A 24,447-nucleotide genomic window follows, 5' to 3' on the forward strand; every position below is an offset into this window, starting at 1 on the left:
CTTTTATCGGTATTTGGAAAAAAACCTCGAAAAGCCACTACCAATAAATTTTCTCCCTCCCTCCCTACAATTTGCCTGTTTTTGGATAAAAGGGCTTGAAATCAACGTTTCAAAAAAAAAAAAAAATACTATAATTTGTTATATCTTGTTAAATAATTTTTTTTTTTAATCCTAAAGTCTGATAATGATCATTGGCATGAAAATGTATTTTTGAGTGTATTGAAACACAATGAAAGTGGGATGCAATGTTCTGAATTCTCACTGCACTCTCTTCTTCAGAAACACATTATAAGGGCCGGTGACGTGTATCCCTTTATATATTCCCTCTAAGGATGGAACTGGGGTATCGGCCTCGTTTTCGATGTCAAATTTCTGCACTATGGTAGTAATGAAAAGAAAGATTTCCATTTCCGCTAACCATTGACCTAAACAATTCCTTGGTCCTGGAAAAAATAATAGAAATTAAAAGAATATTTCTACTGGACATTCGTCTCAAATTAAACTGTAGAACTTGAACTCGGTGAACACGTATTTTGTTTTACGTGAAAATATTCAAAAGAATAAATTTTAAACTCAAACGTTGTGTATTTTCAACGAGTTCAACGTGTGGACCCAATGGAATATAAGGAATCACCCTTCTTCTATAGTGCTGTGATTGAAGCAAATCAACAACTACATGTATGAAACGTAGCTACAAGAAAGTCTATAGCTTATTTTCTTACATAGAGAATACATATATATTTCCTCTAACAGAGTGCATTGTACAAACCTAATGAGAAGGAGGTTTTGACGTTCTCGAAACCAAACAATTGACCATCTTCGTTAATGAAGCGACTCGGGTTAAAAGTGTTTGGTTCTTTGAAGATAGTTGGATCCATGTTGACACTACATAAGGCTGGTAGCAAATATGCGCCTTTGGGTATAGTGTAGCCATTTATCGTTAAATCAGATGACGAAGCATGTGAGGGGGCGACATATACCACTGACGCTATTCTGAGAACCTCCCACCCCACAGCCTGACAGAAAGGGAGGCGTGGCTTATCTTCCATATTAGGGAAGCGATCGTTTTCTATATTTTCTTCAATTTCTTTCTGCATGCGAGAGACGACTTCAGGATAGTGCATCAGATATAAAACTGACCATTGGAGTGTATGAGGAGCGCCGAGTCCACCAAACAAAAGACCGTATCCCATTATTAGTAAATCACGGTCTGTAAGAAAAATTCCTTTTGTCATACATATATTAAGAATTTTAATAGATCATTTTGATACATGTATGAGAAAATCCAAAAAAAAAAAAGGTATTATGAGAAAAATAATCAAGGATGTTTTTACAATTCCTTTAAAATAACTTAAATGATATCAAATTTAAAAAACACATAATCCAAATCAACAATAAAAAATATGAAGAGGACAAACACTAAGCATAAAAACATCAGGTAATATATCAAGTTCAATTAAGGACTGAGCATTCCCCATTGTATCGTTCTACTCGGTCTCAAAATGCTATTTGAAAGCTAACTCCTCGGCTTTTATCTTTCAAACTACATTTCTCGACCTCGGAGGTTATCCTCCAACATTCGCGAAAATGTGGACTTTATTTATTAAAAATAATGAAATAATGACTTCAATCGAGATTGTTGACTTATTCTTTTACTATAACCTGTTTCTTTGCAGACCTCTCTTCGACAAATTCACTCTTTACCCTCGCTTTTTACTTATATTCCTAGTTCAATTTAAAACATATAAAGTTGATATACTAGAATATTAATTTTAATTATGTCATCTTACAGTTTGCGGGTAGAATTTTACAATATATGTCTTCATGTGCCGAAGTTTTGTTTTATAGCAATACGTGCGTATGTACTTGATGTTGATAAGAAAATGTAGAAAGAATTAAACTATTGACATGATATACCAGTGAAGCCGACTAGATCTTCATTGTTTTGCTTTCTCCGTTCTTGTTCCTTAAAGAAACTGTAAATAATGTCGGTAGAATTCGGTTCCTCTGGAATTTTCTTGTGTTCATCCACGGCCTTCTGCATAATGTCTAGAATTCCGTCCACGACATGTCGGTGGCGTTTAACTTTAAACTTATCCCCCGGAAGAAATCTCAGGCATGGAAGGACAGAGGTAGGCGCTTGGTGAGCAGTGTTAGTTACTGCCTCGCTTATCAACTCTATAAGGCGTTTCAGTGTGGCATCTCCATGTTTGAATCTCTTCCCAAATATGAGAGATGAGACGATGTTGTAATGGTATATATTTACCAAATCATTAATCTTGAAAGACTGGCCTCCAAATTTTTCTGCTTGTGTTATAAATTCTTCGACTTCAGTGAGTACACGAGATTCTAGATTTGAGCTTCCTGAATCTATGCTTTTCAACATAGCGATGGCGAATATCCTTTGCATACGCCAAATTTCTCCGAACGCCCCAAGTATGCCTGAAATGAACATTTACCGCTTTGAATTCATTGTTCACACCATACTTTATTTTGTTATAATTACCTTTAGACTTAATTTACCATTTTCTTTATAAAACGAAAGATTATTTTTCATATTATTTAAGGATTCTTTTTCTAACCAATAGTTACATATGCATGTTAAACCAATTGTATTTAAGGAATGAATTAAATAGCATTAATTCATTCATTATATTTAAATCAACCATTTAGTTTAGAAAACGACAAGTTCTCCTTTTAAAATGCCTTCAAATAATTTATATATTAAACATTGCGTCAAGCGGATTTTTTTTTTTGACGTCAGTCATCCTGACGTTGGCAACCCAGGTAATACAATTTAGACCAATTCTTTTCTTTAAATTTCTATCATATTTGTAAATCTACAGACCTGATCTTTCGAAAAATTCTTTGTTGACATAATGATCTGGATGTTCAAAGGTATGTTCTTCATTCTTCACCAGAACTTCGTGTAAAGTTTGAGAACCACACACTACGATCAAGGGATGGCCAAACATTTTTAACGTGAACAAGTCGCCATGTTTTTGCCATAAATTTCTGGGAGAAAATCTTTGTATAAACAATTTTATTACCATCTTTCTGTTATGTCATATTTTTTCAGAAACTGTTTCAATATTTCTTATTTATACACACAAAAGAAATATATATTTTGGATGAATGCTTTTCTAAAGTTGTAATAAAGAATATGAATGAAGTTTCTCTACTTTTCACCAATGAAACTGTGAGTATGGAAATACTTTAAATGGAATAAATGTTTTTATAATTAATTTTTATTTTGAAAATTAAGAAAAATTCAAATAAAAAGTAATTAGAAGTTGCAATTTTCTTTATCTACTTATTACTCTTACAGAATGACTGGTGTCTCCATTTTAAAATTAAGATTTCCTATTAGGGGATACCCTGGTTCCCTCGGTGGCAAATTGGACTGGCCTCTGCAACACATGTCTAAAAATATAAAGCATCGATGTTTGGTGAATATTTATTTAAAATTGCAGTAGCTTATTACAATCTTATGTACAGAAAAGAGCTACATTTACGAACGGTTATCTAAAGGAAATCATATCGATCAAAGATTGTTCTGAACAAATCTAAATTACGTGTTCGAAGTAATAAAGATATGTAGTTTGCTTATACATTGCTATTCATTTAATGATTGGTCAATTGTTCTTGTAAGATCCACTGCGTGCATTGATACAAATAGCCATAAAAGGTAAAAAAAAAAGTTTGTGGGTGTAGAAGATTCAATCGTTTCGGGCGATTTTGGAGAAATTGTCACTAGTGAGCTCCAATTTTCACCACGATTAATCACAAAAGCAAAGATAAAGTAGACTGTAATAAACACCCTCCCTCAAACATTTCTGTTTAAAATCATAAAAATCTTTCAGAAAGGTCTGGAAACACATTTTTCAAAGGAAAACAGACTAGAGCAATACCCTTCTTTCTGTACATATTATTTTTTAAACCGGGTCTACTTTTTAACCTTTGATCGATTGATTGATTGTACATTGTTTAACGTCCCTCTTGAGAATTTTTCACTCATATGGAGACGTCACCGTATGCCGGTGAAGGGCTTCAAATTTAGACCTATACTCGGCACTCAGGGCCATTGAGCAGTGAGGGTTCTTTATCGTGCCAGTGCCTACCGTGACACGTGACCTACGTTTTAAAGGTCATATCCGAAAGACCCGTGACTTTCACTTCTGATGCCGAGCGCTTGGCGAAGGAACAGTCACTACCTATTTTTACGTCTTAGGAACAGTCACTACCTATTTTTACGTCTTAGGTTTGGCGCGGCGCCGGGAACGAGAATCGAACCTGGGCCTCCCGATCACGCTCTACCACTAGGCTACCATGAACCTTTGAATGAATAAACCTACTGCCTTGAATTTAAAGCTCAATAACAATAGTAGTGGTGAGTTGATTCGACAAGCAAGAGTACGCTCTATATATGTACAATTTCTAAACGAGGTTAATTATTAAAGCTGACATGAACTCTTAAAAAGGCATCAGTTTTCATCTTTGTACGACTTACTACATTCCTGTACGCCCTTGTCCGACATATTTGTTCGATTCCGCCATATTTAATCGAAGATTTTTGGCCACCTGTACCTGCTATATATAGCCTTGACGAATTGTTTCACTTGAGTGATTTTCTAGTCTGGCTGTCGACATGTACACATCTCCGATAGCATAGTTTTTAAAAGTCCATAAACGACCAATACATGTTTGAAAAGTAAAAATTCAACAAAAATAGAACTATAAAGAATTAAATTATTTTTGAATGCATTTGCTGCAATATAAAAAGTACACTAACACGGAATACATTTATGTACAGCAAAAATCCATGCAGGTCGAGAAAACGCGTCAAACGCAGTGATAAAACATTTACCTGAATACTGCTTTCGTTACAGGGATGTGCACATGTCGAAAGAATTATCCTATTTTACTTTTATTGAAAAATGCATCTCAGAAGTCATGTAATCCATTGCTAACTCAAAAGTAAAAGATGCTTGGACACACGTGGCCCATGCCGATCATTTTATTTGGCCAGGGAAAATATCAAAGGTTGAAAGCTGAGTGGGGTTGATTGAATTTTTTTTCAAAAATAAACATTGCTCTTGTTTGTAAATGTAGTAAATAAAAATTATGATTATACATGGTTTAACTTCATTAAATTTATTTGAAAAAAAAAGCATGCATGATTGCAAATCATTCGTACCTTTTGAAGATATTTTCCTGTGATAGGAGGGGGGGGGGGTATTAAACATGCATATCAACACTCTCATTAAAATATTTCTGAAAAACGTCTGAAACAGATTAATTATCATGAAATAAATACTGTGTATAGGCTTTAGTAGACCTAATATAATTTGATTTAAAGTTATTTATAATTTTGTGCATAATGAAAGAAAAAAAGAGAGCAAGTTCACATACCCCACGCTCCCCCAAAAGTCGAAGTGCTGAAATTCCCAGAAAAAAATAAATGAATCGTAATTTCCATTACATGTAATATGCTCATCTATACACATTGTGTCCTAAATATCTGCAAAGTTTGACGAAATTGTGTGCAGCGGTTTATGAGGAATTGCGCTGACAAATTGCTCATCTCTATATTCGAGATATGGCCAAAATCTAAATGTAAGAATTCTGAATTTTCTGGTGATGTGCATATCTACACACACATTTTCTCCTATAAATATCTGCAAAGTTCGACAAAACTCTGTGCAGTGTTTTATGAGAAGTTGGGGTAACCCACCTGAAACCAAAAAATGAAAAAAAAAAAAGACTGACTGACGGGTCAAAAACATTATACCTCACGCAACTTATTGCGAGGGGTATAATAAATGAGTTTGCTTCTGTGGTGCAATGATAATGAAAATAAAATTAAATGTGAATTAAATTTCTAGACATAAATAATTAATGATTATTAGAAAAAGCATATAAGAAGAGAGAGCAAACTCCCCATTCCACATTCTACCTACAATTAGCTTTTTACAAATTCTCTTTTTTTGTCTGTTGTCCAGGCCAGGTTCGACACGTACGTTTGAGAAGGAATTTGAGAAAGTTCCCAATGTTCCCATTCCTGTGATGTATATTTCACGTTTATTATATTCCCGGCTTGAAAAGTGGGAGGGTATATAGTAACCGTTATGTCCGTCCGTCTGTCCGTGCGTCTGTCTCATACGCGTTGGGGTACCAATCTCTTATCCGCAAATCATCTTGTACCACTTGGTGAATTTTAATGAAACTTTCACAGAATCTTAGGTTTATTACATATTACCATTGTGCAAATCTTATTTTACTTTTCAGGGGTGAAGCAACGGGGGTGGGGGGGGGGGGGGGGAGCCCCCCCACTTTTTTCCGCCACCTAACTTATACTATAGGAAATGTTAATTGAAGGTGTGGTTTTGTTTTGTTTTGTTTTGTTCTTTTTTTTTGCTTGTCAACTTTTTCAGGTAATGAAAAAAAATCTCTGCCTGGCCAACACTTTAAATTACGGTGCTACGTGCCTGCTTTTTGATTCGACACATATTTTGGGTTTAGCGACAACAGCAAAATATGGACTTTGCCATTATAATCATATGAGAGGCGGGGTATCATTTAGAGAGCTCATTGCTCACAATATCTCTAGTTTCTATTTCAATTTGGGCGTGTGGGTTAATTTCTTGTCCAAATTAAAATTATTATTCAATTTATGTTTCGACATCCCGCCTGAGAAAAATTCTTGATCAGTTCTAAGGCTTAATAAATGGAACATCACAAAGTGCGTAGGATCTTATACCTATTATTGCCCTAACGGATAGGAGAGGGAAAGAGAGAGAGAGAGAGTTCAATATACAAAAGAATTAATAAAAATTATCCGTATTCAACCAGTGTCAAGTATCCCTACCCCAGCTCTTAAAATTATTTCTCAAATACTTCTAAAGAAATTATTTTTATACGAAAAAAAAGCTAGACTCTCAAGCAGGAATACTGAAGTCTCGAAAGACTCACTGTAACAACATAATACAGTTACATCCCTCAAAATGCATATACTTTGTGGTCGGAGTGACCCATTTAAAAAAAATCTCAAAATTGAATTCGGCAGAAATGTCAGTCTTCCAAGAATATTTAAATAACGGTCATGTCAATTATTTTTGCATGCCCCCCCACCCGCGCCTAAAAAACCCAAATGCCTAAATGTGAAATTGAACAGGGGATGGCCTTTCTCCGTGTGTGTTAAAGAACGTTTAGATGTACACATAAAAATTACTTGGTTTCGATTGGAGATTAGTACTAAAACAATCAGTTATAATTGACAAATGAATTTTGCGATGCAAACCAACTGCAGACTATATACATGACTTTGTATAGAATGTTAGAACTACATGTAGATAGACAATTCACAATTATAGCTTATGAACAGCAGTTATAATACTTTAACCCCCCCCCCTTTTCAGCCGCGCAAATACCTTCTCTTTCCACTTGTGATATTTTCCCTGACCAAAATTTGATCAGCACGGACTCAGTGTATCGACTGTACGGAGTAATGACAGTGTGTTTACTATTGAGCTTTTATGGAGTTTATTTCTTTTTTTGTGATGCATATTTCAATAAATGGGATTCAGGGTGTATATCACTTGACTTGTGCATATCTTCTAACCGATGCAGTAACCTATTTCCAGGTATGGATACGTTTACAGCGTTCGAGGCGTTTTCTCGATATGCATCAATTGCATCTTTAGGACCTGCAAATCAAAGACGTAGGTTGTTTTGTTCCATTCAAATGATATAATTTCAAATTATGTTTGCAGATTTTACTGCTTTTTATTTCAAGTTTATTCTGCATAAATTTGCGCACTGTAAAATACGTACTCTTGCATCTAAATTTCTCTTCCAAACTTGCATTTTTTTTCCTTTTGATTCAAATCAATAATTATTCAGAAATATGATTATTATGTTGTTTGTTGTGCTTTTGAAATGTCTCGAACACCTAATGTGTTCTCATGTTCTTTACCATCGGAGATGTGCACAAGTCGATACCCAAGCCAAAAAATCAATCAAGTGTAACGACCGCATCGGGGTATATATCGTTACAATGAGACAATGTATCTGAAAGAAATATGGCGGAATACGGCTATAGTTGGTATGAAACAAGTCGTACATAGATGAAAATGTTGTGTTTTTAAGAATTCATGTCAGCTTTAACAAACAAGTTGATGAAACGAGATTATAAGCATTTAAAGTCTTCATTGCGTAAGTTCTGTGGTCGATACAGTGACCATGTCGGCAAATACAATTATATTTGTCATTGAGTCAAATGCCGACTGAGGTTTTTATACTAATTGTTAGTCTATTATATACACCACGTATTGGTGACTGATTTTTCAGTCATTTCCCAAATAAGAGAAGGAGCAGACAACGGGTGTGACCGGTCGGCAAGGGATGCTCACTCCCAACTGGCACCTGATCCCACTTCTGATGTTTTGGAGGTCTGTGTTTGCTCTGCTCCTAGTTTTTATTGTTCTATGAACTTTGATTATGAATACTGTTTGTTATCTCCATATATTTTATTGTCAAATAGAAATGTACCCGACTGTAAAATTTGTTTGTGTGTATGCATGTGAGCCACAATAACGGTATGTGAGTGTGCAAGGACGGATACGGGTGTGGGAGTGTTTGAATCGGGTTTGTGTTTTTACAGACAAAGTTAACAATTCATATGGAAATGTTCAACGATTCACAAAAAAATTACTTTCATCCGGTTATATATTATGCTACAAAATACAACAAACATCCGTAAAATACCGTGAAATCACATATTTTCCTTGGGTCAAATTTTCGTTGACATAAATTCGTCGGTCTAATCAGACCTCAAAAACAACGAAAATTAAACCCCGCGAAAATTTGTGATTTCACTGTTTTGAAGCATATCATTCTGGACAATTAATAATGATATTGATTGATGACAAAAAGACTGTCAAAAGTAAGATAAATATAGGAGATATTCTATACACTAAACCTACCGTTTCTTCTTATTGTTATACTGAACTATGAACAATAATGCAATACAACAGTAATCAATTACGTTTAACAAGTAAATATGTATGGAATAGCATGTGAAGACTGACCGCCGAAATCCGGCTTTACCGGACTCACTAAATGAACACAAAATCCTGTTTACAAAAGACAGAACATGACTGTACGACCAGGTTCTTGTTATTTTGTGTGTTTGTTGAACGTTCCGAAATATGGAATGTTCTGCTTCTATTACGACACCAGCACTTGCCTGTGGAGGATTGCAAATTAAAATTTGTTCTGAGCGTTTAGGAGTTTTGAGCAATGAGAGATCATTTTCACGAAGGCCCTTACTCCGGAACGGGACCTCGGTTTGTGGTACAAAGGACCTTTCTCTTTGTACTATAGTTTGATTCGAACTCGCGACGTAATGCTTGCCCCCTTTCAAAGCTGTTATAGAGCAAATGTTTCAAGCATTGTCCCACCTAGGCGAGTTTTTGGAGCATTAGATAAGTAACAAGTTTCGTTTGATTGATTGTACGTGGCTGTTCGTCCCAATTTTGCTTTTATAATTATGTTTTGTTTAAGGATAGCACTAGAATTGTGTCAGCTTTTTGCCCCCCCCCCCTTCTCAAGGTAAGCCCAATTTTCAATGCCTTTTATAAGTTTATCTTTGCAGAATATTTGTGTGCCTAAGCCCCCCCCCCTTCCTGGTATCGATGCCTATATTACACACAAATATATGTATTTGCATAAATGATATGACGTTGAAACTTTCAATTAATTTAGTTTACATAATATGCATGCAAACTGGAAAAAAAATAAAAATAATCAATTAAGGGGGCCGACTGTGGTTTTCATTGCACAATATTTCGCGCATCGTAGTAAAATGAAGCGTATTTACTGTTTTGATGCAACTTTTTTCGCTTAATTGATAAAACACAATTAAGGAATTACGGGTTCAAAAATATAATCAAAATTTTATATAATTGATTTCAACCGATTTTGCATTTGATAGGTAGGTTGACGTTGTTACAGTGTGTTTTGACGTTATGATAAGCTGGAGCTCTCAAAGAAAGCGGTAATAAAATGTTATTAAAGAAAATTTGATAAATATACGCTATTGAAATTTAAAACATTGAAATTTGAGATTATTCCCTTTATTTGTATTATGTTTTCATATAAATCCTTTGCACCCATCAGATTTTGTAGTACTCGATATTTACAGTAAAATTCGTTAATTTTTAGCATTTTGATACGCTCCCTCCGGTAACAAGACGGTAGAATTTTGTGTTTCTTACATAATATATAATATACAATATAGTATTTGTTATCAAATAGTATACTTTGGACAAAAACTCTATTGCAGTATTTGTATAATTTGCTTTGATTAAGTGCAAAAAATTGGCTTTTCCTACATAATCCTCTAGTAAATGTACCTGTGTTTTTAGACGATGCCTTAAAAATACCTGGACGGTAGATTTTCCTCGAACTTGGCATGTACACTGGGGTTATTGTAAGTGATATATGGCATAAAAATATAGTTTTCACACACTAAAACCCACTCGGCCCTCTTAATTAAGACAGAAAGAATTTTCAAAGCATAGAAAAATAAAAATCGCTCACTTTCACATACTGAAGTAACCTCATCATCGAAGAGTTATTAAAAAGATTCAATTATTTATTATACTTACGATTTGCAAGAATATTGACCAAGCCATACACATTTTTTTCAAAGTGCGTTAATATGGTCGATATTAACGCACTTTGAAAAGAAATTTTATTTTTGCAAAGTGCGTTGATTTGGTCCCAAATTTACCGCACTTTGATTTTTTTTTCAATGTGCGTAATTTTTCAAAGTGCGTTATAAAAATTAATGGACTAACAATAAGTATGAAAAACGTAAGTCAGCATTTAACTTAACGATAAATTTTTACTTTAAACGACACTGCTATTATTCTTTTATCAACTTGCTTGACAATGAATTATGTCGTTTTAGAAACTGTTCTTACGTAGGGCATGCTCTTGCGTATCGAATCAACTGAGATATATATACTTCGTATGCAGGTGATGAAGGTATATTGCTGCATAAGTAAGGGAAGTTGATGAGAGAAAAGTTAAAGGCATCATGTTTATCATAGAGCTTGTTGTTAAATTACCATTAACGTCTTTTTCTAGTAAAATATCCAAGTATGAAACAGATGTATTAGAATTTGTGGTATATTTTGTCTTAAGTTTACCAGGATATATCGTATCGACGTAGGAATGGAAATTACCACTGTTAATTGGCAATGCGTCATCGATATATCAAAATGTCAAGTAGAAGGCCACAGAAAGTGTTTTCTTCTTTTCACGCATAAGATTTTGCACAAGTCCTGGTCTGCTTATAACGGAGCACAATTGTTACCCATGGGAATTCCAATAGATTGTTTGAATGCCTGGTCTCCAAAAACCACATAGATATTGTCAATCAGAAACTCAAGTAACTCTTTGATGTCAACTTCAGAGTACTTGTGTGTGCAATCAGAATGTGTTTTAAAAAAATAATTTTGCAAATAACCAATGACCAGATAAGTAAATTTCCGAGATTCATTTTTATTGAAAAAGCAGCTGTCAATGATATCAAAAAGCCTGGACTTAATTCATCGCGAGGAATGGTTGTGTATTAAGTTAATTGATTGATTGTATACTGTTTAACGTCCCTCTCCAGAATATTTCAGTGATATGGAGACGTCACCATTGCCGGTGAAGGGCTGCAAATTTAGGCCTATGCTCGGCACTTACGGTCTTTGAGCAGGGAGGGATCTTTATCGTGCCATACCTGCTGTGACACGGGGCCTCGGTTCATACGGTCTCATCCGAAGGACCGCCCCATATAGTCGCCTTTTTCGACAAGCAAGGGGGTACTGAGGACCTATTCTAACCCGGATCCCCACGGGGCGTGTATTAAGTTGAAAAATCGTAAGTTTTTAAGCTACTGATTTTGGTAAATCTTGTGATTTCAAATTGTCCAAAAGTTCTTTGAAATTTTTGAGTATCCACATCTGATTCACACCACTTCTTTAATATATTGTTGCACAGTACTCTTGAAGTTTTTCCTTCACAACTGTCAATATCTTAGTGAGGAGAAAGGAAAGAGGCTTGTTGAACATTTACAGGAACCCGCAATGTATCTTTGTTTGTAAGGATTTTTATGAAGTTTCGGAATCCAATACATATAGGGTAGTTCAAATCATTTTAGCTCTGTGGTATTAAAATTTCTACCTTAGAAAGGAATGTTTGAGTATAAGTAGGTTTACCCCCGTAGAATTAAATCCAATTTCTTCTAAAATACAGTTTATATAATGAGCCTTACAAACGAAGACAATGTTGTTACATGTACCTGCTTTGTCGGCAGTAACCAATACGTACTGATCATGTAATCAATCTAATTCTTTTTTCACTTCTGGATTATTGAACACAGAAGGATTTTAATACCCGACTTTAACATCGATCTGATACATTTAACCATACTGACAAGGTGTCAACGTCTTCTTTTCCATATCTGGCCCATCGTTTGACGTATCTATTATGCCATGTCTTTACCAATGTAGGCCATATGAGCCATCATAAAAACTAAGTTTCGAATCGATTGTAAACAGATTAAAATATAATCGATAGAGATTTGATCTTTTAATTTTCTAAGGGTATGCCTATAAATTCTTCATTTACACAATGATTATGTTATGTTTGAATTTGTGACTCGATAATTTGAAACTTTTTGCATTTATAGTGCATAAACATTGCTATATTCCTTAATATACACAATATGGATTACAAACCCTGGGAACATCCATTATTTTCGCTGTAAATTATCTCGGTTTCCTCAAGCCTCGTGGAACGTCATCAGCACAGTTCGCCACTCTTGCCATGCAACATTAGAGAGCGCCTTTTATAATACAAGTAATTTTGGAGTCTACAATATTCATGTTCTACCTATTTCTTTTGTTTTGATGAGTGGGCATAAAAAATAGTGTTTGACCACTGAGTGAGATGTTGGACCGGTTGGTGAGATTTTGGACCGTTTACCTACGTCACAGAATAGCGGAGCCTAATCTCATTTTCATTCACTGGTGTTCAACGATGAGGACCTGAGGTCAAGGAAAACAGTACAAATTACATAATAAATAAAATGAAAGGTAAAACAAAACATTTATTGACTGAGTCCTCGGGCAAAATGCGTTTTGTCGACCCTCAAACCAAACTGTCTGCCTTCGGCCTAACGGCCTCAGGCAGACACTTTGGTTCTTGGGTCCGACAATAAATGTATAATGTTTTACTATTTCTTTCGGTTGGGTCTTTTAACAAAGTCAAATATGATTCCTGTCGCTTTGAAACGAAGCAATCGCCCCACCTGATATCTCTCTCTCTCTCTCTATTTCACGTGTTTGTATTCCGCTGTCTGTTTTACGTCTTAAATAGCATACTTTTGTTAATGTTTTAATTAGTCATTGACATAATATATGTCAGATATTTTCTAAATGTATAATCATAATCAAATCTTGAATTTTTTAAAAACTTTAATATAATTTGCATCAGTTAAAGCTTTACAAATTGAAATTACGGTAATGGATTAGAAATTTTATATTTCAGAGTATAGCAATTGATAAACAAAAGAAACTGAGAAACAGTTGGATGTTATTCATGCAGTCATTGAGGATATTATGTATTCAGGGCCTCAGATATACTTTATACGCAAGTACATATAGGTGATACATTTGAGTATGACGCTTAACAAAAGTGGTATACAATCAATACGAATATAAAATATCATTTTCAATGCAGTTGAAATAAAAACTTGTTCTGAATTCTCACTGCACTCTTTTTTTTAAGCACGCTTTATAAGGGATGACGAGGTGTGCCCCATCATACATTCCCTCTAAGGATGGTAATGGGGTATCGGCCTCGTTCACAATGTCAAATTTCTGCACTAGGGCAGTGATGAGAAGAAACATTTCCATTTTAGCCAATTGTTCGCCAACACAGTTTCTTGGTCCTGAAAAAGAACCAATTAAATGAAGGATTTTTATGCAATATGAAAAATATACTCAACAAAAAAAGAAACGCATAATTTTTACTCATCAAAGAAATTTTGAACAAGAGGCCCATGGGCCACATTGCTCACCTGAGCACATTGGCTAGGAAATAAAGAAGAAATCACCTCAGTATTGAGAAGTTTACATGGGGGAGGGGTGTCAGGAATTTTAAACTACCAACTACTTTTGAGCAGATGATTTTTTTTATATTTATTCATTTGACACCCCCCCCCCCCATTGTGGCCCAGCTACCCCTGGGAGCCCTCATTTGAACCAGTTTGACTTTTTACTGCCTGAGAGTGCGTCCATATCAGTATGATTAATCATGGCTTATCTATTCTATGGGGAAAAAAATTTCCATTATATTTCTAGGCAAAACTTTGATCCCCAATTGTGGCCCACCCTATCCAAACCCTACTTCTGGTCCATGACTTGAACAGACTTGAATCAACACTACGTGAGGATGCTTACATAAAGATATGACCAATCATGGCTTCATGGTTCTTAAAAAGAAGAGTTTAAAAAAAATTCTGATGTATTCATTTCTATGGAAAACTTAAATCGTCCATTTTGGCCCCACCCTACCCCCGGGGGTCTTGATTTGAACAAAATTGAATTTAAGCTACCTGTGGATGCTTCCACATGAATTTCATCTTTCCTGGTCCAGTGGTTTTGGAGAAGAAAATTTTTAAAGATTTTTCCTATACCCTCCCCCCCCCCCGGTATATTTCTATGGAAAAATTTGATCAGCCATTATGGCCCCGCCCTACCCCCAGGGGTCATGATTTGAACAAACTTGAATCTTCACTACCTGAGGATGCTTCCACATGAGTTTCATCTTTCTTGGCCCATTGGTTATGGAGGAGAAGAGTTTTAAAAGACGTCATTCATTTTTCATTAATTCATAATTATCTCTCCTTGGAAAAGGGCTTGGCCCCTCATTTGAACAAACTTGAATCCCCTTCACTCAAGGAAACTTTGTGGCAAGTTTGGTTTAAATTGTCCCAATGGTTCTTGAGAAGAAGATGAAAATGTGAAAAGTTTACGACGACGACTACAACGACAACGACATACAACGGACAAACGTTGATCAGAAAAGCTCACTCGAGCCTTCGGCTCAGGTGAGCTAAAAAGCATATGGAACAGACATCGTTTTATCATTATATACCTGTGACCTATTTAAAGTTCACCATGGGGTTTTAAACACAAATTGTTGAATTATTTCCCTTGATTAATAATGTTTATGAAAATAGTGTTTTGCATGATTTCTGGTAATTCGGGGGTCTAATTTCAATGAAATTTTGGATTTAAAGAAACAATAATCATTCCTATTAAGCCCATATTTTTGCTTTGATTGCAATGTTGATGCTGCAATGCCACGCATTAACAAAGATGTACACAATAAGGCTCTAATAATGATTCTAACCGGAACTACGCAACTGCAAGTTGCAACTGCATTTGGTGTACATCAATCGGTTTTGCAGCAGTTAAACGCACGTCTCCTTCAGCTAGAAACACAGATGACAGACCTAGAACTCGCCGTTTGCGGGTTACACACCCAGAAAGGACCGTCAGATCCTCCATCAGCACCTGCGCAATCGACTCGGAACTGCTGTACAAACTGCTGAAATCAGCATAGAATGCACAATTGTTCTTAAAAGACTGAGAGGAGCTGGTATTCGTGAAAGACGTCCGTACATTGGAAATCCACTAGCGCTGAGGGGTCGCAAAGGACATATGGATTGTTAAAGACTTATGCCTCTAGAATTTAGAGGCGACGACAATGACATCAACCTAACACGTCAATTTGGAACATAGGGCTTATTTGATTTTCATCACAACACACTCTTAAGTCACTTTAAAAATTAAGGTTTAAACTGAAAACTTAGATTATCATGTTTAATCTGAATATATGCGTTTCTTTTTTTGTTGAGTATATATAGTAATACAATTTTCTTCGTATTCTAATTATCATAAAGAACTTAAATCATTAAAGACATACATTAAGCTTTTAAATATCTTCTTTTAAGATCACATGTACAGATTCAAAAAAAAACTTCCGTTTATAATAATTTACAAATCAAATCCTCGAACGAAAAAGTCACATTACGGAATAAATTTTATTTCAATTCTGATAGTCGAGGGGTTAAAACTAAACGTCATTTTGGTGATTAGATTAAATTATATGAGATGATCCGTGCAAAATAAAATCAAATTAATTGAAGCAAATATGTGCTATGTTTACTCTTGATATCAAATACCCCAGTTCTAAATCAAATCATTACAATTTCATTTCCTACACTTACACGTATGAATAAATGGAAAATGCGTAATACAAACCTATAGAGAAAGATACGTTGACCTTCTCAAAACCAAATACTTGGCCATCTTCATTAATGAAACGATCTGGATTAAATGTTTCTGGTTCTTTAAAAATAGACGGATCCATGTTGACCGTACAGAACGCAAACAGTATCCACGAGTCTTTCTTTAGATGGTAGCCATTTATCGTTAAATCAGTGGAAATGCAATGAGTCGGGGAAACTTGGATTACTGATGCTGCTCGGAGTACCTCGTACATCACCGCTTGACAGTAGGGAAGACGTGGTTTATCTGCCATGGTAGGAGGGCGGCTGTTTCCAACGTTTTCCTCAATTTCTCGCTGCATGCGAGAGACAACTTTGGGATGATGCATCAGGTAAAGCACCGCCCACTGAAGGGCCAGAATACCGCCAATGCTACCGAGGAGAAGTCCATATCCCATCAGAAGCAAGTCTCGGTCTGTTCAAAACGTATAGTGTATAGATTGACGTCATTTTAATATAATATATAATCATAAAAGAAAAAAATTGCCCAGTTTTCAAATTTTGTTCATCCCAAAACCTTTCTGAATTAAATTATCAATAATAGTTCAAATGTATTACACTTAAACACGAATGAATAAATAAAATATATTTCCTTATATTCCATTTTCACCTGCAATTGGTGTTTTATTTTTAATCTGATTGTTACGCAATATATACATCTGGTAATAATCAATTCTGAATTCAATACAGACCATTCACAAATTTTTTGATCGTTATAGTGACATATCTTGACATTTTATCCTATGGGTATCGTGTTAAGTATCGGATCAGTACAGATGCCTTACAGCGGTTACATCTGATCGGCAGACGATGCTTACTTCAACTTAGCACCCGATCCTTTTCTCGTATTTTCAGTGATACGGGTTTTGCCCCATTCATAATCCGTGCAGATTTTAAGGAAATACTGTGAAATCACAAAATTTCGTGGGGGTTAATTTTCATTGTTTTCAAGGTATGAAGAGAGCCACGAATTCATGTCCACCACGAAATTTTCACTGTTGCATGCATTATTATAAAACAATTCTTCATCCACGAAATCAAATCCCCACGAAACAAGAACTTTTACCCAAACCACGAAAAAATGACCCACGAAAATATGTGATTTTACAGTTGAAGATTGATCAACTTTACTTTTTCATTCAGAAAAGATAAGAATACCTTGGAAGCCAACCAGATTCTCATTGCTTTGTTTTCTCCTTTCCTGTTCTTTAAAAAAGCTATAAATCAGGTCTGTAGAATTCGGTTTTTCTTCGACTTTCTTGTGTTCATCTACCTCCTGTTGTATAATTGCTAAAATCTGGTCGATAAGATATCGCTGACGTCTTACTTTTAAACAATCTCCTGGGAGGTATTTCATCCACTCAAAGAAAGACAAGACTGCTTGATCTGGAGTATTAATTGTCGATTCATAAACCAATTCCACAAGCCGTGTCAATGTGGCATCTCCAAGTTCGAATCTTTTCCCAAATATGATAGATGAGACGATGTTGTAATGACTTTTCTTTAGCAATTCATCAATACTGAAAGGTTGACCTCCACTATTTTCTACATGATTAATAAAATCTGGGACTTCATTGGCTACATGGGTCTCTAGATTTGAGCCTCCGGAATCTATTGATGTCAATGTGTCTTTTAAGAATTTCCTCTGAACATACCAGACATTTTCAAAGGCACCAATTATACCTAGATAAGTTGACACATTATTTTATCCATTTTATAATGCAATGATAAATCATTAACTTAAAGACAATAGCATATCTTATTTAAGATATTTGCTTTTTCCTAATACATACAAAGGACATATTTGCAATGACCATATTTTACATATCAATTTGGTGGATACAAACAACATAATATTTATACCTGAACTTTCAAAATATTCAGTGTATCCATATACACAAGGGTGTTCACAACAATATTCTCCATGTTTCTCCAGCATCTCATGTAACGTTTGGTGTCCACAAGCTACGATTATGGTCTGTCCAAATACTTTCAATGTAAACAAGTCTCCATGTTTTTGCCATAGATTTCTGAAATTTTTCAATTCAACACTATTTTCTTAAAGTACCAGTGAAACCTTAATCATCAATATTGATTTGAAATAGAACAAAATTTGATTTTTTTATATTAATTTAATTGTGTACCCCTTGTATCGAAGATTAGGAGTGTCTACCTGTCTGTTTGTCCGTAAAAACTTTAGCGTATATTGCTAATAATATTAAATTTGATTGGATCTTAGAGCTCTCATATTTTATGTGTGTTTATGCTTGGGCTTGTCTGTTTTTATCAGAAGGTCACCTTTTTGGTACCTTACATTTGACCTTGACATCAGTGTTTGAACCGGATTCTAAAAAGCTTTAACCTTGGTCATGACTATTATTGTTTGTCCTTGAGCCTTCATATTATACAGATACGTGTATATTATTGAGAACAAGTACATTCATTTGGTAAGAATATTTTTATCCCTTGATCTAGGAATTTGATTTGCAGTTGAAAACTTCGACCTTTACCAAATACTGCCATACTTGGGTATCAGAGTTTCATAAACACATCTTCGTTTCTTTAATTTAGTTGTTCTTACAAAATTTCTGGAATCTCGGCTTTAAAACCAACGTTTCCTATTAGGGGATATCCCGGTTCCCGAGGAGGCAAATTGCCGTAGCACCGGCTAGACATATCTGAAAATCAATACAAATGAATCAATTACTAATGAATAACGAATGTTATATAATACAATATCAAAACGCTTTGTGGTATTGTGATTGTTATCGGGCATAAGCTAACTAACACTTCACAACCGACGAACAAGAGTTCATGCATATCTTTATTGGAGGTAAAATGTATGACCTTTGAGCAATAGTTACATTTTTTAAATCAGATTCTGGCCTTATGTTAACAATGTATGCTGAACATATGTGAAATGATTCACAAAGTAATTTCCTCTAAAATAATGATGTATGAGTCAATTTTTGACTTCAGTTTAAAAACAAATAAAGTGCTTAATCTATTATGAGACCGTAAAAACCGAGGTCCAATGTAGCAGTGGGTGCTGGCACGAAAAAAATCTTTCCCTGCTCAATAGTCCTAATTATAAGTACCGAGTATAGGACAAAATTTGCAGCTCTCTACCAGCAAGTGGTTGCGGCTCTCGAGAAGAACGTTAAACAATAGACCCTATTCAATCAATCAGTATTAATTTATTAAATAATGACTGTACAATGAGAATCACCAAAGCATTTTAAAGCTATGAGTACATGTATTTATTTACCTTATTAGAGTAATATATACAAAAAGTATATATAAACGAACAGCTAATTCAAAATTTGTTAAGTCATCTAAGCTGAAATGTAATTCGGAAACCAGCGATTTACTGCACTCGACAAATTAAACAATAATTACGGAGTATGTAAATAATTCCGTAATTATTCTCCTTAATTACGACACACTTCGGGGCTGAAAAGGAAAACGTTACGAAACCATTGTAAAAGTGTGACTTATGACTGTATATTTATTTGCCTTCTTCGTGTGTTGTTCATTCATTCATTCATTCTTTTTAGAAATTGTACATACGTAGATAATGCTCTTGAGTATCGAATCAACGAGAGGTAAAAACTGTATAAGCAGTGGATGAAGGTATGTTACTGCATAAGTAAGAGAAGTTAAAGATTGGAAGTTAAATTTCATCACGTTTATCATAGTGTTTATACTATTTTTAGCCTGAAGAGTGTTCGTTATCTCCGTATACTTCATTGTAAAATAGCATTTTACCCAACTGTAAAATTTGTGTGTGTGTGTGTGTGTGTGTGTGTGAGGGTGTGTGTGTGTGTGTGTGCGTGTGTAGGTGTGAGAGGGTGGGAGTGAGTGTGGATGGACGGTTGTGAGTGTGATTACATAGATGTGTCTATTTATCAAAAAATTCAACTTTTTAATAATTTATATGAATATGAACAACATTATACATAAAATTATATTGGTCATATATGCTCGATATTAAAACAAACATCCGTATAATTCTGAAGTATGTTATTCTGGACAATTATTTATTGATTGCATACCAAAAAGAAGTAAATGTAAGATAAAATTAGGTCATTTTATACAATAAACCTACCTTCTCTTCTGGTTGTTAGCCTGAACAGTGAACAATAATGCAATACAACAGTAATCAATTGCGTTTAACAAGTAAATATGTATGTAATTGCATGTGAGAGTTGATCTCCGAAATCCTGCTTTACCGGACTTGGTATGTGAACACCAAATCCTGTTTACTGTTTACTGTCAAAGTCAATTCATGTACAAGCAGGTTCTTTTCATTTTGTTTGTTTGTGAAACGTAACGAAATGTGACATTTTCACTTTGTTACGACACCACCACTTGCCTGTGGAGGATTGCAAATTGAGACTTGTACTTGGCTCCTAAGGGTTTTGAAAAATTTCACACAGACACATTCTGCCAAACGGGACCTCGGTGTTTGGTCTCTTTTAAAGGACGTTTGTCTTGTCTTTGTACCGCAGTTTTATTCAAGCCCAAGTCTTTAAGCTCGCCCCCATTTGACGCAGTGATGCAGCAAATGCTCCAAGCACTGCCCCACATTAGGCGACGTTTTGCAGTATTAGAAATGAAACAAGTTTTGCGCAATTAATTGAATGTACGAGGTATACTTTCCAATGGACATTTATAGTTACTGTATTTTCTCGTGTAATAATATCACTGAATTGTGTTAAGTGTCAGCTTTTTGTCCCATTGATATCTTATTTGTAGTTTTGCTATGCAGCTACTATTAGAAATTTCCATTTTCATAGTATTTTTAATGTTTTGTAATGTTTTCTGCTCTTATCCGCAAAAAAATCAACAACAAATAAAAACAACGTCCAATTAACTTTTCACAATCGTATGTGTCCAGCTATGAAAGATTCGACCCCTCGGACATATGTCAAAAGAAAGAATGCGGCTTTTCAAGGAAAAAGCAATTTAGCTGATAAATACACTGTAAATGTATTCATAAAATTATATTTCATTTATATTTTCTTTAGTTGACTTGAATGTATTGCTTAGTAGAATTTTTAAAGCAAAATATGAGCAAACAAAAATACCTGTACCCAATAGCCTGTTCACCGGTGTCAGATCTTTTTTTCTATTAAATTGCTTGAAAACCAGAGAACAGATTTCTAGAATTATACTTTTAAAAAGAATTGCTATAAAGTTTCTTTGGATTTAATGGTTCCTTCTTATTGCATGAAAAAAAATTCTGATTTTTTTTTTTCAATATCTTAAGCGCTATATCTGTTTCAAAATGTGATGTTATATAAATCAGGGCGATTAATCTGCAAAGTACGGGTTTTTATTCACCAAATAATAAAAATACTGTGATAATTTCAAACAATGATTGCAATTCCGTCATTAAAAACTTTTTTATTTATGAATCTAGTTATTTAATTTAAATGATGTTTCAGATATTAAACAATTCCATATCTTTACCCATGTAGGCCAGATAGACCTCCTTACAAAGAATTGTAGGTTCTAATCGAGTGTAAACAGTCTAATATATTATTGGAAGATATTTAAAATTTGTCTTTTAATTTTCTAAGGATATTCGTATAAAGGATGAGTGAACTTAAGCTATGAGAGTTGGGATCCGGTGTTTTCCGCAAAAAAATATCCCAAAGTTCATTGACTTTATGTTTGACAGGTATTAAACAATAGGTGAACCTATGTCCGAAAATTCTGTGTATGAAATTTTCAATTTTAAAGCATTCAAAGAATAACTTTATATGCTAATTTTTACACAAGAGAACGTGCAAAAACAATACGATTATTTTCAGTCATTTTTTTCTACAGAATAATAATGCACTAAAAAGATCCAAAAATGTCAAATCACATTCAACATTAACATGCATTTAAAATATTTGATTTTTATCTTTAAAATTGAAGGCAAATTGATTGCAATTCATCTTGCATGAAATTTATGACGGAATGTAAGAACCACTCCATTTTCTGTCGTATTTTTAACAATTCCATCATGCATAATAGGCAATATATGAAAAGGTCTTTGTGTGAAAATGTTGTAAGTCATAAGTTTTGAAGAAATGAATTATCTGTAATTTTAATAAAGAAACAAATACGTTTGTGATAAAATAAACGAGAAATATGAAGTTTTCTTAAATTTACAAATATTCACCTTTCCGCACTAAGACAAAGGTACGTAAGCACTGACCAACATATTTTGCGAAAAACAAGCATTCTGATTTCACTAGTAATAAATTGCACTGATGTAATCTTTTCTTCTTCATTCCGATCGTTCTGTGCATGTACTCCTACATTTTTTCTCTCCGTCAACAACCAATACTTATATATAGCATGATTAAGTCTAATAATCAATAAGCAAATAAAGGAACAAGTATATTTTTAGAATTTTATTTTAGTTTATCGAGGATATGCAATTAATGTAATGCCTAAATTACTAGTAAACAAGAATTTTTTTTTTTATTTAAGCTGCTTTCTTTGCTGAATTTTATCTTTTCTTTTTGCACTAATATCATCATGTTATCGTGGTTTTTTTTCACTACTGAAATCGCTACGAGCTATCAACCAACGGAAGAGAATTCTTATATTATCAAACCCTATAAATAAACACAAACTTAAACAGTTATTTTTGTAAATTGCTGTCTATAAACAATGTTTGGTCTACATCCCAGTTGCAAAAGTCAAATGGTACAATATAAATGTATCTATTGTGATGTCAAATAACGCTGTCATGACGTAGAACAACGTAGGTCCCCCCTTAAGAGCAGGTCTTGGTAAATTACTAGTATATAACATGGAAGTGTTTAAGTAAGTAATACCAAGCGACACTGGCTTTTGAGACGGGGGTCTAACATGTTTGTCACATTTCTATTGTTATTTATATGTATACCAGTTTTCAACGACATTGTTTGCATCGAGCCACAACTTGTCCATTGATCACATTTGCACAAAATGTGTATTTCAATTTAACCCTTAACATATCTAAAGGACAACGTTGGACAAATTGCGGCTCATATCTAATTCTTTGAAAAGGTCTCCAAACTACGGCCAATTTAGCCACTAAATTAAGAGATCCGTGAGTGTCAACGATTTATATTATAATTACTTTACTCACGTGACATTCCACAGTTCAATACACAATAACGCTTTCATTGAACATTTCATTGTTTGTCATTGGAGGTTTCTATTGTGGCAGTATCTATCGAACTTTCAAATTAGACCATCGAAGATTTTTTGCGCAAATTTTAATATGGTTTAAAAATTATATGTGTCCTATCTTATTTTGTATATATTTCGTTAGGTGTGTTTTGAAAGAATACTGGTATCTACAGTGTGATTATAGTAAATATAGACTCACGTCGTCTGTGCAGTACAGTTTGCAGGGTGAGACATCTACCTCATTCCTGAACACTGGAATCATTTTTTATTTGTGCACCATAATACTACACAATTTTCTCTTCTCCATTTTAATTGGTAGTGTAGAATCTGATTTTGAAAAAATCACATGTGCTATTTGTTTCCACATTTATGTGATTTAAATATCTCCGCCTGTTTGCGGTTACCTTAGATATGGTCCCTTTCAAATTTCCTGAATTTAAAGCTTATGCATATTCTTTTCAAAGACATTTTCTGTAGTCATAGTTTGTTTGACAAAAAGAATCAAGGAATAAATATCAAAAGCATATGCTTGCACAATAATCATAGATTAATTCGGTGATATATTGTAATGAAAAGCTTAAATTGGGTAGCCAAAAAGGTTCCAAATGACTCATTCGTTGGAAAGATATTCTACATTTACACAATATCAAAGGAAAATATTATGTCAAATACTTCAAACTATTTAGTCGCCAGCGTGGCACATAGGTTAGAGTGTCTGCTCTTGAATTCAAAGTAAGGAGTGGATCCTTACGTCGCAGGCTCGAATACATATACTACTTTGGGACGTGGAGACCGGTCCTTCGGATGAGGCCGTATAAACCGAGGTCTCGTGTCGCAGTAGGCGCTGGCAC

General features: G+C 34.5%; 2 protein-coding genes across 4 annotated transcripts; both read right to left on the reverse strand.

Moving 5' to 3' along the window:
* Window positions 1-258: 258 nt before the first annotated feature.
* LOC134266604 (cytochrome P450 2D28-like) lies at window positions 259-3,418 on the reverse strand. The gene is made up of 5 exons (XM_062748824.1): window positions 3,327-3,418; window positions 2,849-3,015; window positions 1,918-2,442; window positions 770-1,210; window positions 259-443 (listed from the first exon to the last, which is right to left on the reverse strand). The coding sequence occupies exons 1-5, from the start codon at window positions 3,344-3,346 to the stop codon at window positions 259-261; spliced, it is 1,338 nt and encodes a 445-aa protein (XP_062604808.1). The 5' UTR covers window positions 3,347-3,418.
* A 9,609-nt stretch (window positions 3,419-13,027) lies between these two features.
* Window positions 13,028-21,627, reverse strand: LOC134266614 (vitamin D(3) 25-hydroxylase-like). Of its 3 annotated transcripts, none has more exons than XM_062748835.1 (7): window positions 21,508-21,627; window positions 18,999-19,095; window positions 18,281-18,447; window positions 17,576-18,100; window positions 16,392-16,832; window positions 13,831-14,011; window positions 13,037-13,106 (listed from the first exon to the last, which is right to left on the reverse strand). In XM_062748835.1, exons 2-7 carry the CDS (start codon window positions 19,091-19,093, stop codon window positions 13,079-13,081), a joined length of 1,437 nt encoding a protein of 478 aa, XP_062604819.1. In that variant the 5' UTR covers window positions 19,094-19,095; window positions 21,508-21,627; the 3' UTR covers window positions 13,037-13,078. The 3 variants fall into 3 exon arrangements, with proteins under 3 accessions (XP_062604818.1, XP_062604819.1, XP_062604817.1); XM_062748833.1 differs by lacking the exon at window positions 21,508-21,627 and adding an exon at window positions 20,526-21,342 and having other exon boundaries at window positions 13,039-13,106; XM_062748834.1 differs by lacking the exons at window positions 13,831-14,011; window positions 21,508-21,627 and having other exon boundaries at window positions 13,028-13,106; window positions 18,999-19,236.
* Window positions 21,628-24,447: the final 2,820 nt, after the last annotated feature.

Source organism: Saccostrea cucullata, unplaced genomic scaffold (genome assembly GCF_032062105.1).
Source record: "Saccostrea cucullata isolate Sc308-1 unplaced genomic scaffold, CSIRO_AGI_Scuc_v1 ctg748, whole genome shotgun sequence".
In the NCBI taxonomy this organism is placed as follows: Eukaryota; Metazoa; Mollusca; class Bivalvia; order Ostreida; family Ostreidae; genus Saccostrea; species Saccostrea cuccullata.